Source organism: Antedon mediterranea, chromosome 6 (genome assembly GCF_964355755.1).
Source record: "Antedon mediterranea chromosome 6, ecAntMedi1.1, whole genome shotgun sequence".
Taxonomy (NCBI): domain Eukaryota; kingdom Metazoa; phylum Echinodermata; class Crinoidea; order Comatulida; family Antedonidae; genus Antedon; species Antedon mediterranea.
In genome coordinates, this window is record NC_092675.1 from 2617825 (window position 1) to 2630929 (window position 13105).

The 13105-nt window shown below is 33.8% G+C and overlaps 2 protein-coding genes across 2 annotated transcripts; both read left to right on the forward strand.

The window, feature by feature from the left end:
• Positions 1 to 1044: 1044 nt before the first annotated feature.
• LOC140051301 (eukaryotic translation initiation factor 3 subunit J-A-like) lies at positions 1045 to 8290 on the forward strand. Its single transcript, XM_072096468.1, has 8 exons — positions 1045 to 1098; positions 1217 to 1305; positions 3007 to 3061; positions 3580 to 3686; positions 4482 to 4584; positions 5128 to 5295; positions 5983 to 6056; positions 6685 to 8290. The coding sequence occupies exons 1-8, from the start codon at positions 1086 to 1088 to the stop codon at positions 6790 to 6792; spliced, it is 717 nt and encodes a 238-aa protein (XP_071952569.1). The 5' UTR covers positions 1045 to 1085; the 3' UTR covers positions 6793 to 8290.
• Positions 8291 to 12458: 4168 nt separating this feature from the next.
• LOC140051820 (BTB/POZ domain-containing protein KCTD6-like) lies at positions 12459 to 12947 on the forward strand. Its single transcript, XM_072097139.1, has one exon. It carries the CDS (start codon positions 12459 to 12461, stop codon positions 12945 to 12947), a length of 489 nt encoding a protein of 162 aa, XP_071953240.1.
• The last annotated feature ends 158 nt before the right edge of the window (positions 12948 to 13105 follow it).

The following is a 13105-nucleotide window of genomic DNA, read 5'->3' on the forward strand; positions in this document are numbered from 1 at the left end:
GGCGTTGGTCATAGGATCATTCGGGTACACCTACTAGAGGGTGCGCGAGCGAAGCATATAATCCTCTATGATGTAGATACACTATACTTCATAGCCACACATTGTAGGTATAACCGCAGCGTTCCATTTTTTGATGTACGTCGGAAGGCTATATACTTTATGCATGCTGACTGCCAGATCGAAACAATAGGTACGCGGTTGTCTAGCGCCGGGTGTCCTCGCTCGCGTCAATATCATGTTACATCCTGGGACCAAAAATTCGTATTATTTTTTAGATGAAAATCGGCAACCAATTCATTCATAAAGTATGAGTTATTCACGAACGAGTTTACGAATTTTTCAATTTACAAATAACCTTTTGTATTGTGGGGCACGTATTTGGAGGATTTTCAGAGATGATGGTGGTGTGGTATTGGGGATGTGTCGGGGATGGGGGTTCGCAGTCGGTTAAGGGGGGGGGGAGGGGTCGCTGTAAAAAAAAACCTGGCTACGGACCTGTTTACAGTCCGTCTTTCAAAGTGTGAATAGAAAAACAAACACGTGACTTCAAAAAAGTTTGTAAATAATAAAATAATACTGTTCAGTAAAATCATATGTAGGCCTAATACTTAGTAGGCTACAATAGCAGCTTGAGACTCTTGTAGGATTTTATGATAGAATATATACTTAAAATGAAGTCATGGAATTTTCTCAGCGTCGTATTCAAATGTCAACTTGAATTTTAGTCGAAAATATTCACTAGGGCCTATTATACGTACTAATATTCCTTTACTTTACCTTGATGTAGGTAAGTTTATTTATTATACGACTTCATAATCTAATAAATACGGTATAAAAACTAACTTTAAAAAAATATGTCTTTAATCCGCCGATTGTCAAATTCCACAGTCAAATATATTATATTCTTACTTACAATTATGTTTAGGGCAGCAACAGAGCCATTGAAAGGGTTACGACATTGCGTTGCCGCATTATGTCGGAACGACTCTCTCCTACTCATGGATTAATCTTTAATCCATGTCTACTCTACTTTTTGGGGCAGCTAGCTGGGCAGCAACTTTAAATAGCGCCATCTATTTTCAATCATGGCGGACTGGGGTGAGTACATGTGTTGTGATTGTTGAAAAAACATATTGTTAATTATTTTTAAAAACCTTTATATTATTCCTAGAACAAAATAATTGTAATAATATTATATTTTAACATCTGTTTACAGATGATGAAGATTTTGATGTCGATGCTGGGTTTGCTGGCGACACCGGCAATAATGACAAGTGGGAAGGAGAGGACGAGGAAGACGTGAAGGTACGGTCGGCGGGTACGAACTTGTTCCGCCGGCGCTGGCGTTGCTCTTGTATGCTTTTTGGGTTGTTCCTGTTCCGCATTAGGGCCTAGGACTAACTAACTAAACTAGCTATAAACAGTATTTGTATTACTTTCAGTAAAGACACATGTTTTTCATGTAATTTGCTCCATAACCTGTGTTGTTGGTTGAAACGTGTATGTATTGTTTGTAGGTTTAGTTGGCCTATCATTTTACTAGGCCTAGTAGATAGAAGGCCTACTATTAGTATTATAATTACTATAATTTATCGCCTTGGCTAAAGATACGGTACCGTATTCTAACTTCTGTTTACTAAAGGTACGGTAAAATTGCATTACATCATAACCAGCCAATGGAGTGCTGGTACTTGTGTGACGTCATCGTATAAGGACTTTGGATTTTTTCATATCGCGAAAACAGTGATCAACCGCATTTTCTTTTTGCTTCATTTATCGCTATTATCGCCGTCGTGTGTGACAAAAACTAAATGTAGCCTACGTCTGTTATTATTATTATTATTGAAAAGCCAAAACATGTTGATTTTAATTCTAGAATACAAAAAACCGTTTCAAAAGAGGCCTAGACCTACTTACTACGTACTATAACCTCATTATATGAGTTTGTTTGTGTAGGGAAAGCGATGCCAGGCTGGGGCCAGCTGCATGTGTGCGCTGATTTCTGTGACTCAGACCTGGGGCTACTGTCTAAAAATCATAGTATTTGAGGGCCCCTTTATTGTCCGCATTTGCTTGTTGTTTATGGTCACCATTGTAAACAAAGTTTAATAAAAAATATAGGCCTAAAGGCCATTTGGAATAAAACCCTCATCAGCGCACACACACCCATGCAGCCTGGCGCCGCCGACAGGAATTCTCTACATACAACAGACGCGATATGAAAAAAAATCAAAAGTCCTTATACGATGACGTCACACACGTACCAGCACCCCATTGGCTGGTTATGACGTAATGCAATTTTACCGTACCTTTAGTAAACAGAAGTTAGAATACGGTACCGTATCTTTAGCCACAGCGATAATTTATAGATAGGCCTAGTAGGTAGTAGGCCTTTATATCTAAATAGATAGGCTATGCTTAAATGTTATATAAGTTATGAAAGAATGAATCATACTATATACTATTAGTAGCAAGGCCTAGCAGGCTACTGCTGTATGTTTACAATGAGTCATTCACAGAGTGAGTCATGTTTAATTTTATACCAAATGCATTCTTTTAAATACTATTTGTAATAAATTTGTTTTACAATTACAAGTACTCAATTATGCATAGATCCTAAGCCTAAACAATATATATTAAAAACAAAGGTGTAGTATTGTATGTTGGCCCAAGGTTATCGAACTGGCCAATGATTGCCTTATATAATGCACTTGTCAATTGTATGACCCACTATACAACCCCCATAGGTGCTTCATTTGTCCGATGTGCATCATACCTTATAAATACCATGACGCACACCTGCGTCAGTATTTATTTGTAAATGACGCACCCATGACGCACCGCTCCCGGGGGTCGTATAGTGGGTCATGCAATTGACAAGTGCATTATATTATAAAGGTTTATTAATCATCTGCCAGTATGTTGGATAATGTTGATTTACACCCCCCCCCCCCCCTTCCCACATATATATAAGGAAATATTAATATTATTAATGTTATTACATAGGATAATTGGGAAGATGATGAAGAAGAAAAGAAACCACCACAGACTGAAGAAAAAGGTAATGAAATTTTACATTTTGAAATAAAACACTTTCACAACAATTATTTCAAATATTAAGATTAATAAAATCATTTAGAGGTTTCATGAAATGATATAACCCCCAACCTACCCCATATTGGAAGAATGTTTGTATTGCAGCAGTATTAGTAACCCCAGTCATTTGTCTGAATTAGGATTTCTGAAATTAATTTTTTTTAAATAAAAAGGGAGGGTGGGGTGCTACTTTTTCGTAATGCTATAATAAGAATTTTACTGATTTTCAATTACTTACATTTCAATCATTAACAAGTTAACTATTTGTAACAGAAGTAGTATTTTTCTATATAAAATTGATTTTTTTTTTGATTTATGCACCTTTTTACCTTGAGAAACATACCTCAATTTACATAAATATAGTCAATTTTGATGTCAATTTCCTATCTTCTTAACACGTGAATATGTCCCATATTAAACAGTAGAATTATTTGTTTTTTAATCCATCCCTTTTGCATAATGACATCCAATTACCTCTTACAGATGCAAAAGCATTTCAAGTTCAAAAAAAGAAATCACTAGCAGAAAGGATACGAGAGAAAGAAGAGCAAAAGAAAAAAGAAGCTTTAGAAAAACAAAAATTGAAAGAAGTAATATTTTTAAAACAGACCACTTAGTAAAGGATATATGACACCATCATTTTGATATTCAAAGAGATGGTGTAATGGATTTAAAAAATGTATTTTTACTCGGGGTACCCGAGTCTAGGACTTACTCATTTTCTCCTCCTCCTCCATCTGGACACTATTGAGTAAAAAATGCGATTTATAAAGTACTACTCCTCCCTTATTCGTTGTAGTATTGAGCGGGGATTTGGCATGAATATACTACAGGGACATGTCCTCAAAGCTATAGAGCCGGATTTTTTAATTTCAAACCGGATGCAGCCATATCACGTCTCGAAGATGGTACCGTATAGCCGTATTTGGTAGCAAGGTTATTGATGTGTATGTGACGTTACATCCGGTCTTATGACGTCATTACAGCTTCTTTTGCTGTACCGCGAGTATCGCACATTCGTGCTTGTTTATCTATATATTATTTTCGTAAATATATCTTGCCTTTATGTTCACCCCTTTTTAAGCTTCCTAACTAAAAATGTATCCTCTTTTATACCAAATATTCAACTTATAATATTATTGTTGCCTACATAGCTCACGTCTTTGTTTATCTTATACAAAAACGTATTGCATTACATTGTTCAATTTGAAATGTTTCTATAATGTTGGAAAAAGAAGAAGAAAATTATGATAGCAGTACCAGTTTGTAGGACATTCATTGGGAAGATATCATTCATTGGGAAGATAAAATGTTAAGAAAACTGAACAATGAAATTATATATAAAATATTTAACTTATTTATAAAATAATTAAATTATTTAACAGAATGAAGAAAAAGAATTAACACCGGCTGAGATCCAAGCTGAAAAGGCACGCCAACAACAAATTGTAGAGGAGGCCGATCTTATGTTAGCAAAAGAAATGTTTGGTATGGTTATATCGTACTTTCTTGCCACCATTCAATGTAAAACAAGTTCACTCTTCCCTGGTAAAGCTATGTCAGAGTTCAAGACCTTACCTTCAGCGTCTTACCTTATGATGCTTAAATAGTTCCATTGCCTCATCCTTTGGATGGGATGTAAAGCCGTTGGCCCTGTGTACACAAAGGCAATATACATTGTTTGTCTCCCATCAGTGAGTTAATGATGGAATCTTGTTGTATTGGGATACTGTGGGCCTGTAGCAGATTAAATTATAGTGAAACTGTAGCTTGGTGGGTAGCATACCTGCCTTCTACTCCAACTATTTCTAATTCACTCTCAAATGGAACTATTTGTACTCCCCTCCCTAAGTGAGACTTCGTTTAAAATCAGTATTGTTTTTCTCTATGTAGCTTTTTGTTTTTTATTAAAATGATTCATAAAGATTTAACTAATTTTCCCCAAAGAAAAATATCTAATAATAATAATATTATAACGACACTTATTATTTATACCATAAATTTAAATTTATTTGTTCTTTCTTTTAACAGGAATGTCAACCACTTCATCACAACCAACAATAGACACAATGAAACCAGATTCTAAAGAAGAATTTGCAGAATTTGCAAAACTATTAAAAGAAAAAATATTACAATTTGAAAAATCTCCTCATTATCCAGAGCTACTAGAAGATATATTTCCAGGTGTCAGTGCTGGATGTAAGTTAAATGTTTTTAGATATAACACTTTCTTTTTGTCATTTTTATTGTGTGTTTAGTCTACTTGCCCTTAAGCACTTACTCATAGTAAGCCCAACTCTCCTTCCTGCCTAAACAAACCTAGCAAACAACCATTATTCAGGGATACTATTTTACAATTTATACCAAGTTACTCCTAAGTTTTTACAGACACTTTTTCCCTCAGTTTGCATCCATGCCACCTGCTGCCAGCAACATTAATTAAACACAGACTACCTTGTCTATAGCGTTTTCCCAAAGCTTTTTCTACACTATCAAACCACAGTATTTGACAAAAAAAATGTGATGAGCCCAAATATAGTAGGTATATGACCAAATATGGTAGTGATATGACATCGTATTCATATATGGGTACATCACATTTCTTTGTCACATAAAGTTTGATAGTGTAGACAGAGCTTAACATTTTTTGGATGGGCTTGAACACTTTGTGTAGACCTTACTCTTGATGTCTTTTACCAAAAAATTAAAATTATTTAATCGATAGCTAAATAGAGAATTATTTCAGTTTATAGTGTGCAATTAATATATCAGGCAATTACAAAATTGATTAGATGGTGATGTACCTCCATTGCTGTATCAATGTTGTTACTAAATATAAACGATGACCACACTGTTTAAATAATCATTTTGATGTTCCTATTACAGTGGAAGCTGAGGTTTTAAAAAAATTAGGTTCAAGTTTAACAGCTATTGGAAATGAAAAAAGTAAACTACAAAAGGTAGGAAGGTTTTCTGGTTTTATTTTAATAATAACGGCAACAAAATAACTATAATGTCATCAGATATGCTGTTAATATATTCAAAATGAATTTACACTTCTGTATTACATCTCACATTTTAATGAGTTGCAAAATTGTTTTAGATTTTGATTTTAAAAAATTGTTTTTTTATTGAGTAAAAAGAAAATAATTTATGTGAAGGCATGTGGCGCAGTGTGTTGTACTTCTGATCGAGAGATCGTGAGTTCGAATCCAAAACTTGTTGCATTGCTTGTATCCTTAGGCAAGATACGTTACTTTAGTTTACAACTATCCACCCAGGTGTACAAATGGGTACCTAGTAAGGTCAAAACACAACTGCACTGCGCTGCCTGCAACATTATTGGAGTATGTTTCCATACATGTTTGATCCAAAAATGACCGGAGATAATAATGTAAAGTTTGTGCCTAAATGTGGTAGTGATATGACATCATCATGTCTATATATGAGCACATCACATTTTTGTCACATCAAGTTTGATAGTGTAGACAGGGCTTTAGAGGCTTTGAGCATAAAGTAGTATTTAAGAACGACATATTATTATTGTTATTTTTTATTTTACTTTGAAACTTTTTTTTTATTCTACAGGCAGCAAAAGGAAAAAAGAAAAAGAAAGCGGCGTTAGTGGGAGGAGGAAAGTCAGGACGACGAGATGAATTTGATGATTATGGAGATGAATTTGACGATTTTATGTAATTAATCGTAAAACTATTTTATTTAACTAATAATAAACTGTTATAATATAACCAGTTTACAAAACAAAATAAATAAAAAAAAAAATTAAAGTCAATAAATAGTCATTCTACTAGTTTTTTTGGTTTTAAAAAGCATGTTATTTCTTCCATTAAGAGCCACCTTTTTTCTAAGTTCCAGTGGAGTAATATATTATGTTTAAGTTTCGTTAAACTCTGTATAGATCACATTGCAATGTATTAAACTAAAGCTCTGTTTATACTATCAAAGTTAATGTGATGTGCCCATATATGGACATGATGATGTCATATCACTACCATATTTGGGCACATCACACTCTTTTTATCAAAACAGTTTGATAGTGTAGACAGAGCTTTATATTCAGTAAATTTATTATCATGAATGTTCAAATTATCCACTCAGTGAAATATGTAATATAATATAAATGGAATTTGCTTGGCTCATTCCAAACAGTGTATTCAGATTAAGCTTTGTTTATACTTAGACGCAATGCAAGGATGTAAGCCCACTGTAGGTAATTTGACCACTCACAACATGATGGGTCATCTAAACTGCTGTTTCTGATTGATCAACTCATTTGCATTATGCCTATATCGTTGCATTGCGTTCAAGAGGGAACCAAGCTTTAGGGTCCATTTATACTAGGGCGATAACTAAAAAAAATATGTATTTTTCCTAGGATGGAATAACCTACCAACTGAAATTAAATATTCTCCAACAATTGCTTCATTCAAAGATAAAAATTGATCTCATTTTTTTCTTCACAAAACTGTTATTTTTTTTCTCTATTTATTTTGTATTTAAGACAGGACTACAATGCAAAATAGGTTTTCTTTTACCTGATTATGTAATCCTGTATAAAGGGTCTTTCACACCTGTTCGAATCGAACATCAATGTTTCGTTTTCACGCGGCTATGCGCCAATCGATATGTGCGTAGCCGCGTGAAAACGAAACATTGGCGTTCGATTGGATTTTCCGGCGCCGGAACCGTGCCGGAACAGGTGTGAAAGACCCTTAAAGATGTTAAATAAATTAATACCTAAATCACCATTTATGCTTTCATTTTATGATTAAAAAAAATAATGTTTTTTTTAGAATGGAAATTAATGAAGAACAATAACATGTGTGTCGTCATGATATCATTACTTTAACTTTAAATCATGGCAACTTTTGAAAGGCAGCCTATAGTTCTAGGATGAAAACTTTTTTGATTTCTTTTGTTTTATGTAGGATGAAGGCATGTTTATCTAGTCATCGTCAATTGTTATCGTCCTAGTGTAAATTGGCCTTTACAGATAGTTAAATTGACCTTAAATTGACCTTTAAATTGATCTTTAAATTGACCTTAAATTGATCTTTACAGATAGTTTACCCATTTTGTTATCAATATTAGTCAAATAAAAATTATATTAAGTGGAAATTAAGATAGTTCTTAAAATTACATTTTATTTAATGAGAATTCATTTTCCTGACTAACATTACACATTGTTTTTATGTTAATAAAAAATGCTAATTTACATAGTGTATGCTGGTATATATTTTAGCATAGTCAAAATGATTAAATGCTTCTGATGTCATGCTCAAATTGTGTGAATATGAATAATAATTCTGATCACACTTTGCGCCTCATACCAAAGAAGGACTGATTAATATAAAATATAAATAATAATATGGACATTTATTTCCTCAAAAAAAAAGAGTATATTAACACAAACTATATACATGAGAAGGGCAGACAAACTGAGGAACAAATTATTCTGGTTATACTTTGCGCCTCATACCAAAAAACAATCCCGAAATGTCTGTGATGTCACAATGTGACGCGTTAAACTGTTAGTAATTTGAAAAATTTTATTAATCCCAAATCATGACTTTATGCGCTCCTTTTCGACCGGATTCATCTGAATTACTGAATCTAAATGTTGGTGGACATTTCTACACGACAACTCGTTCAACATTAACTCGTTATCCAGGTAGTATGTTGGGCAAAATGTTCAGTTATCCAGATAGTAGGCCTAGCATGTTCGGGGGGAAGTATGGCAGCCAACAACCAGCACGCCGAGACGATAATAATCGATACTATATCGATGGAGATGGCCCAACATTCAGACACATTTTGAATTATCTGCGTCGATCAAAACTCATCCTTCCCGATGATTTTAAAGAGTGGAATATCCTGATTGCTGAGGCAGATTTCTACCAACTTACAGATTTAAGAACACTTATTATTACCCAAAGAAATAGACAAAAAGTAGTAGATGTGTCTAATTATATAGCAAGACATGATGGTTTCAACGAATGGAAGCTGGGGCGGTATCAAATCGTGCCTAGCTTTTAATATTAGAGAGAATTAAATACTCGACAATAATGTACTCTAGTCTTGATGAATTAGATCAACATCAATGGAGGCCTACTGACAAATCTGTGCTTTTCAGAATTCAAAAGTCGTTCTAATTAATTTTCTTTGTAAATAATGAATAGCCCTACTATTTCAAGAAATAAATGGAATCTGTTTTCATTAATCAACGCTGTATCTACTAGTAGATATATTAATTGATGAGATTGTACCCATGGACAAATGAACATTATATAATCAAGTACCTTTTCAAATTACAGGGGCAGTGACGTAATAGATGTTAATAATAAATATAATTTATTCATAGAAGTACTGATGAAAGATATCAATCTGTGGCGACAATAGAATGAACTCAAGACCTGGCTATCTTCGTCTTTTGAATAATAGAAAGTTTTGAAAATTTGTTAGGCTAGAAATGTACGTTGTAAGATGTGTATATGTTTATTGAAAAATGGTTTTAGTTTTCTAAATTACTTTGTAATACTATAGATAGATGTTAAATATAATTTTAAACATATTTTGAGAGAAAAAAGGAGATAAAAACAATCGGGTGTTTTTTTTGTGGCAGACCATTTTTACCACCAGTTGAATTTATTGGATACAACATTTATGCCATAATGTGTTACGTCATAATGTAATACTACTTGCCGCCATATTTAAGATATCAATATAATTAATAGGCCTAGTAGGCCTACATGCAGTTGCGTGCAGTTTCATTCTTGTGGTTGACCATCATCGCTAGCATGTTTCAAACTTAAAATAATTGAATATTTAATTGCATGAATGTTTACAATTAAAATACATATTGTTTCCTATCGAATGAATGATTTAGAATAAATCCCTCTAATGCATTATTTGGCGTATTTGTGATTCGTTTAATGTGTGGGTTATGTGGATGACTGCTTTATTATAAATAATAAAAATGATGGCCATACTACATCTGATCTGCACCATTCGTCCTGATATTGATTATTACTTTATTTAGCACCGCCATCAACACGAGTTATTATATTCTTGAGACTGGATTGTTGTCTTATTCATGGAGATACTGTATAGTACTGTTATAATCAAGCGTGTATCGCCACACCCAATTAAGTATGGAGCGCCATACAACTAAACCGTACATTTCGTATAATTAATGTTCTAACGCCAATTCCATTGAATGATCGAGAAAGTCCATTTTATCTTAATCAAGCTGCTATTTTTTTAAACATAAGCAAGGGATCTAAGATTAAATTCGCAATGTCGTGTTAGGTTATAGAGTGCATCACTGACATGTATTATACGTATGAAACTCCATATGTGCCAAAATAGACGGACTTGCAACGGACAAAAAGTCATTGCGTTAAACTCGATAGCGATAAACTGTTTGAAGAAATGGAATGGGTTTCACAATTATCAACACAGTGTCTACTACTATCTAAAGATTGGATCTATGCAGACAGGTTGACTTTTATGAAATTTTAAATATCAGTTGACTTTCAGTAAGAAGGCCTATTACTTTGTTTAATGCCGGCCAACTTATAGGCCAGTTGCGTATATATTTCAATAGTTCAGTAATATTTACATTTATTATATCATTTAAATGCTCACGTTTAAAGTAAATGTACTCCCTTAATAAAAAATATCTAATTGCATTGTATTGTATGTGTGACGTATTGAAATGTGTGTCTGGGTTTACGTGGAGGCCCTCTGTTTTTATTTGTTGTAAATGTACTTTGACTATCATCATCATCATCTTTTTATATGAGACAGAACCTCGTGTGATAGTCGCACATGAGTTGGTCACATCTATGCAGCTGAAACACATGTTCACGTTATACCTTGTCTGTAGATATGAACCTACTGACAGATATATCGTGTATTAAAGTATTTATTACATGAGCTATACTCGATTCTAGATGACTTGCAATAGTCAGTTAGACTCTATCTACAGCTGCAGAAACGGGTAATAGCTGTATTTCTTTCTTAGATGTTGTGTGGATGACGCTTAATAGTATTCCACATTTTCCTCTTTTTCTAAATGAAGACCTAATATTATAGATTTCTAATTTAAATAAGAGATACAATTCTTGAATCCCCCAGTGATGTTGAATCCACAGCCTCTTAGGAGGTGTGTTTACCTGCAGTATGTTTACCATGTTTAAGAAAAAATAAGCATGTCATGGTTATAGGCCTATGTGAAAGTTATTTTAAATTGTAGAAATATGGTTTTCTCATTACTAGGCCATATTAAAGGAACTATTAAGTGTTTAGATACGATGTACATATCCTTAATGAAAGAGTGCTATTGTATTATTTCAATTATTGCTTTCCTTCTTTCCTGTATTTTATTGTAGCCTATGATAGTGATTTGACAGAATGATGTTCAATTACCTTACACAATGAGAAATGAAAAAAGTTATAGTAAATTATGATAGGCCTAGGCTACCTGGATCACAGGAAATTAGGGGTTAGGTCTAGGGCAAAATTAAAGTGTTTGCGTAGGAACATTAGGCCTAAAGGGAACGTGAAAAAGAAATTCTTTCAAGGCTTGGTTAATTTCCCACTGGGACAAAGCAAGTACGTCGACGCTTGACCAATCATATGTGATGGATTATTCGAATGGCTTAATGTTGATCAACTCGCTTACGTTACGCTTAGCCCTTTCGTTGCGTCTAGTAGAACTTAGCATAAGTCAAAAAGGCAATATTAATAAATGAAAAAACATTTTGAGTATGTTAAGAAATGAATATGCTAAAATATGATTAGTCATAATATGTTAAGAAATGAATGTTTAAAAATGAATACGTTAAGAAAGGAATGTGTTAAGATATGAATACGCCGAGATATGAATAAACGTTAAGAAATGAATACGTTAAGAAATGAGTGTGTCAAGAGTGGTGGGAGTTCAATTTCAAGTTCATATAATTTATTCTCACTGCAATGAGTGTATATACGAGCGATCATTTGACAATACTTTGTATGTACTGTACTGTGTACATGTATGTTTGTACTTTATATGTACGAATTTTTAACATTGACAAAAGATATATGCACTGTATGCCTATACATTATCAAGATTTTAAAAAAAGGGAGGATGGGGTGCTAAAAAAAAGTAGTAGCTTATTTTTGTCATTGTGAAAACGTTGGAATTTTCCGAATATAAATAGCAGTCTCTGATAGATTCCGGTTACCCTTTGCGTCTGCAGCGTCCTATATGTACCAATGAATTCGGTAAACAAGTACAGTATTGGCTTAGACAGCAGTTTCAGCATTTCAGTACATCATTGTTAATCTTAATCTTAATCATGGCTTCACCACTTGCTGTAGGTGCTTTAACGTCTACCGTTGACGAACCGATGAATCTGGATGTTGGTGGAAGTTTCTACACGACACTTCGTTCAACTTTAATTCGCTATCCAAACAGTAAGCTGGCTTTAATGTTTAGCAAAGACGATGGTTTACCACCAGTCCGCGACGGTCGATATTTTATCGATAGAGACGGCCCAATATTCCAATACATTTTGAATTTTCTGATTGATCAATCAAAACTCTCCCTTCCAGATGGTTTTAAACAATGGGATATCCTGATGGCTGAAGCGGATTTCTACCAACTTGCACAGTTAAAAACACTTATAGCTGAAGAAAGAACAAAACGAGAAAGAGAAAAACCAATTGGAAAAAACTACAAACAAAGCGTCGACAATGACGGGAATGCGATAAACATAAATGGAAATGTTTCGGGTGAAATGACATTCACAGGAAACAGCTTAGCAAAGCAGAATTGCGGAGATTAGCAACTGGTTTTGATAACGAGAAACTGCTAACAAGTCATAATGAAATATGTTTATATTAATTAAGATACTGTAGTAATATATAGCGAACTGATGAAACCACAATATGTCAAGGGAGAAACTGGCGATCTGAAATTCTGAAAACGGAATTCTGTAACGGG

What these genes read in the sequence shown, in the direction of transcription:
- LOC140051820 (XM_072097139.1), top strand. Translation starts at nt 12,459, where the DNA reads ATGGCTTCACCACTTGCTGTAGGTGCTTTAACGTCTACCGTTGACGAA.
- LOC140051301 (XM_072096468.1), top strand. An exon ending in GTTAGCAAAAGAAATGTTTG is followed by an intron (nt 4,585 to 5,127) that starts GTATGGTTATAT and finishes TTCTTTTAACAG; the next exon opens with GAATGTCAACCACTTCATCA. An exon ending in TCCAGGTGTCAGTGCTGGAT is followed by an intron (nt 5,296 to 5,982) that starts GTAAGTTAAATG and finishes TTCCTATTACAG; the next exon opens with TGGAAGCTGAGGTTTTAAAA.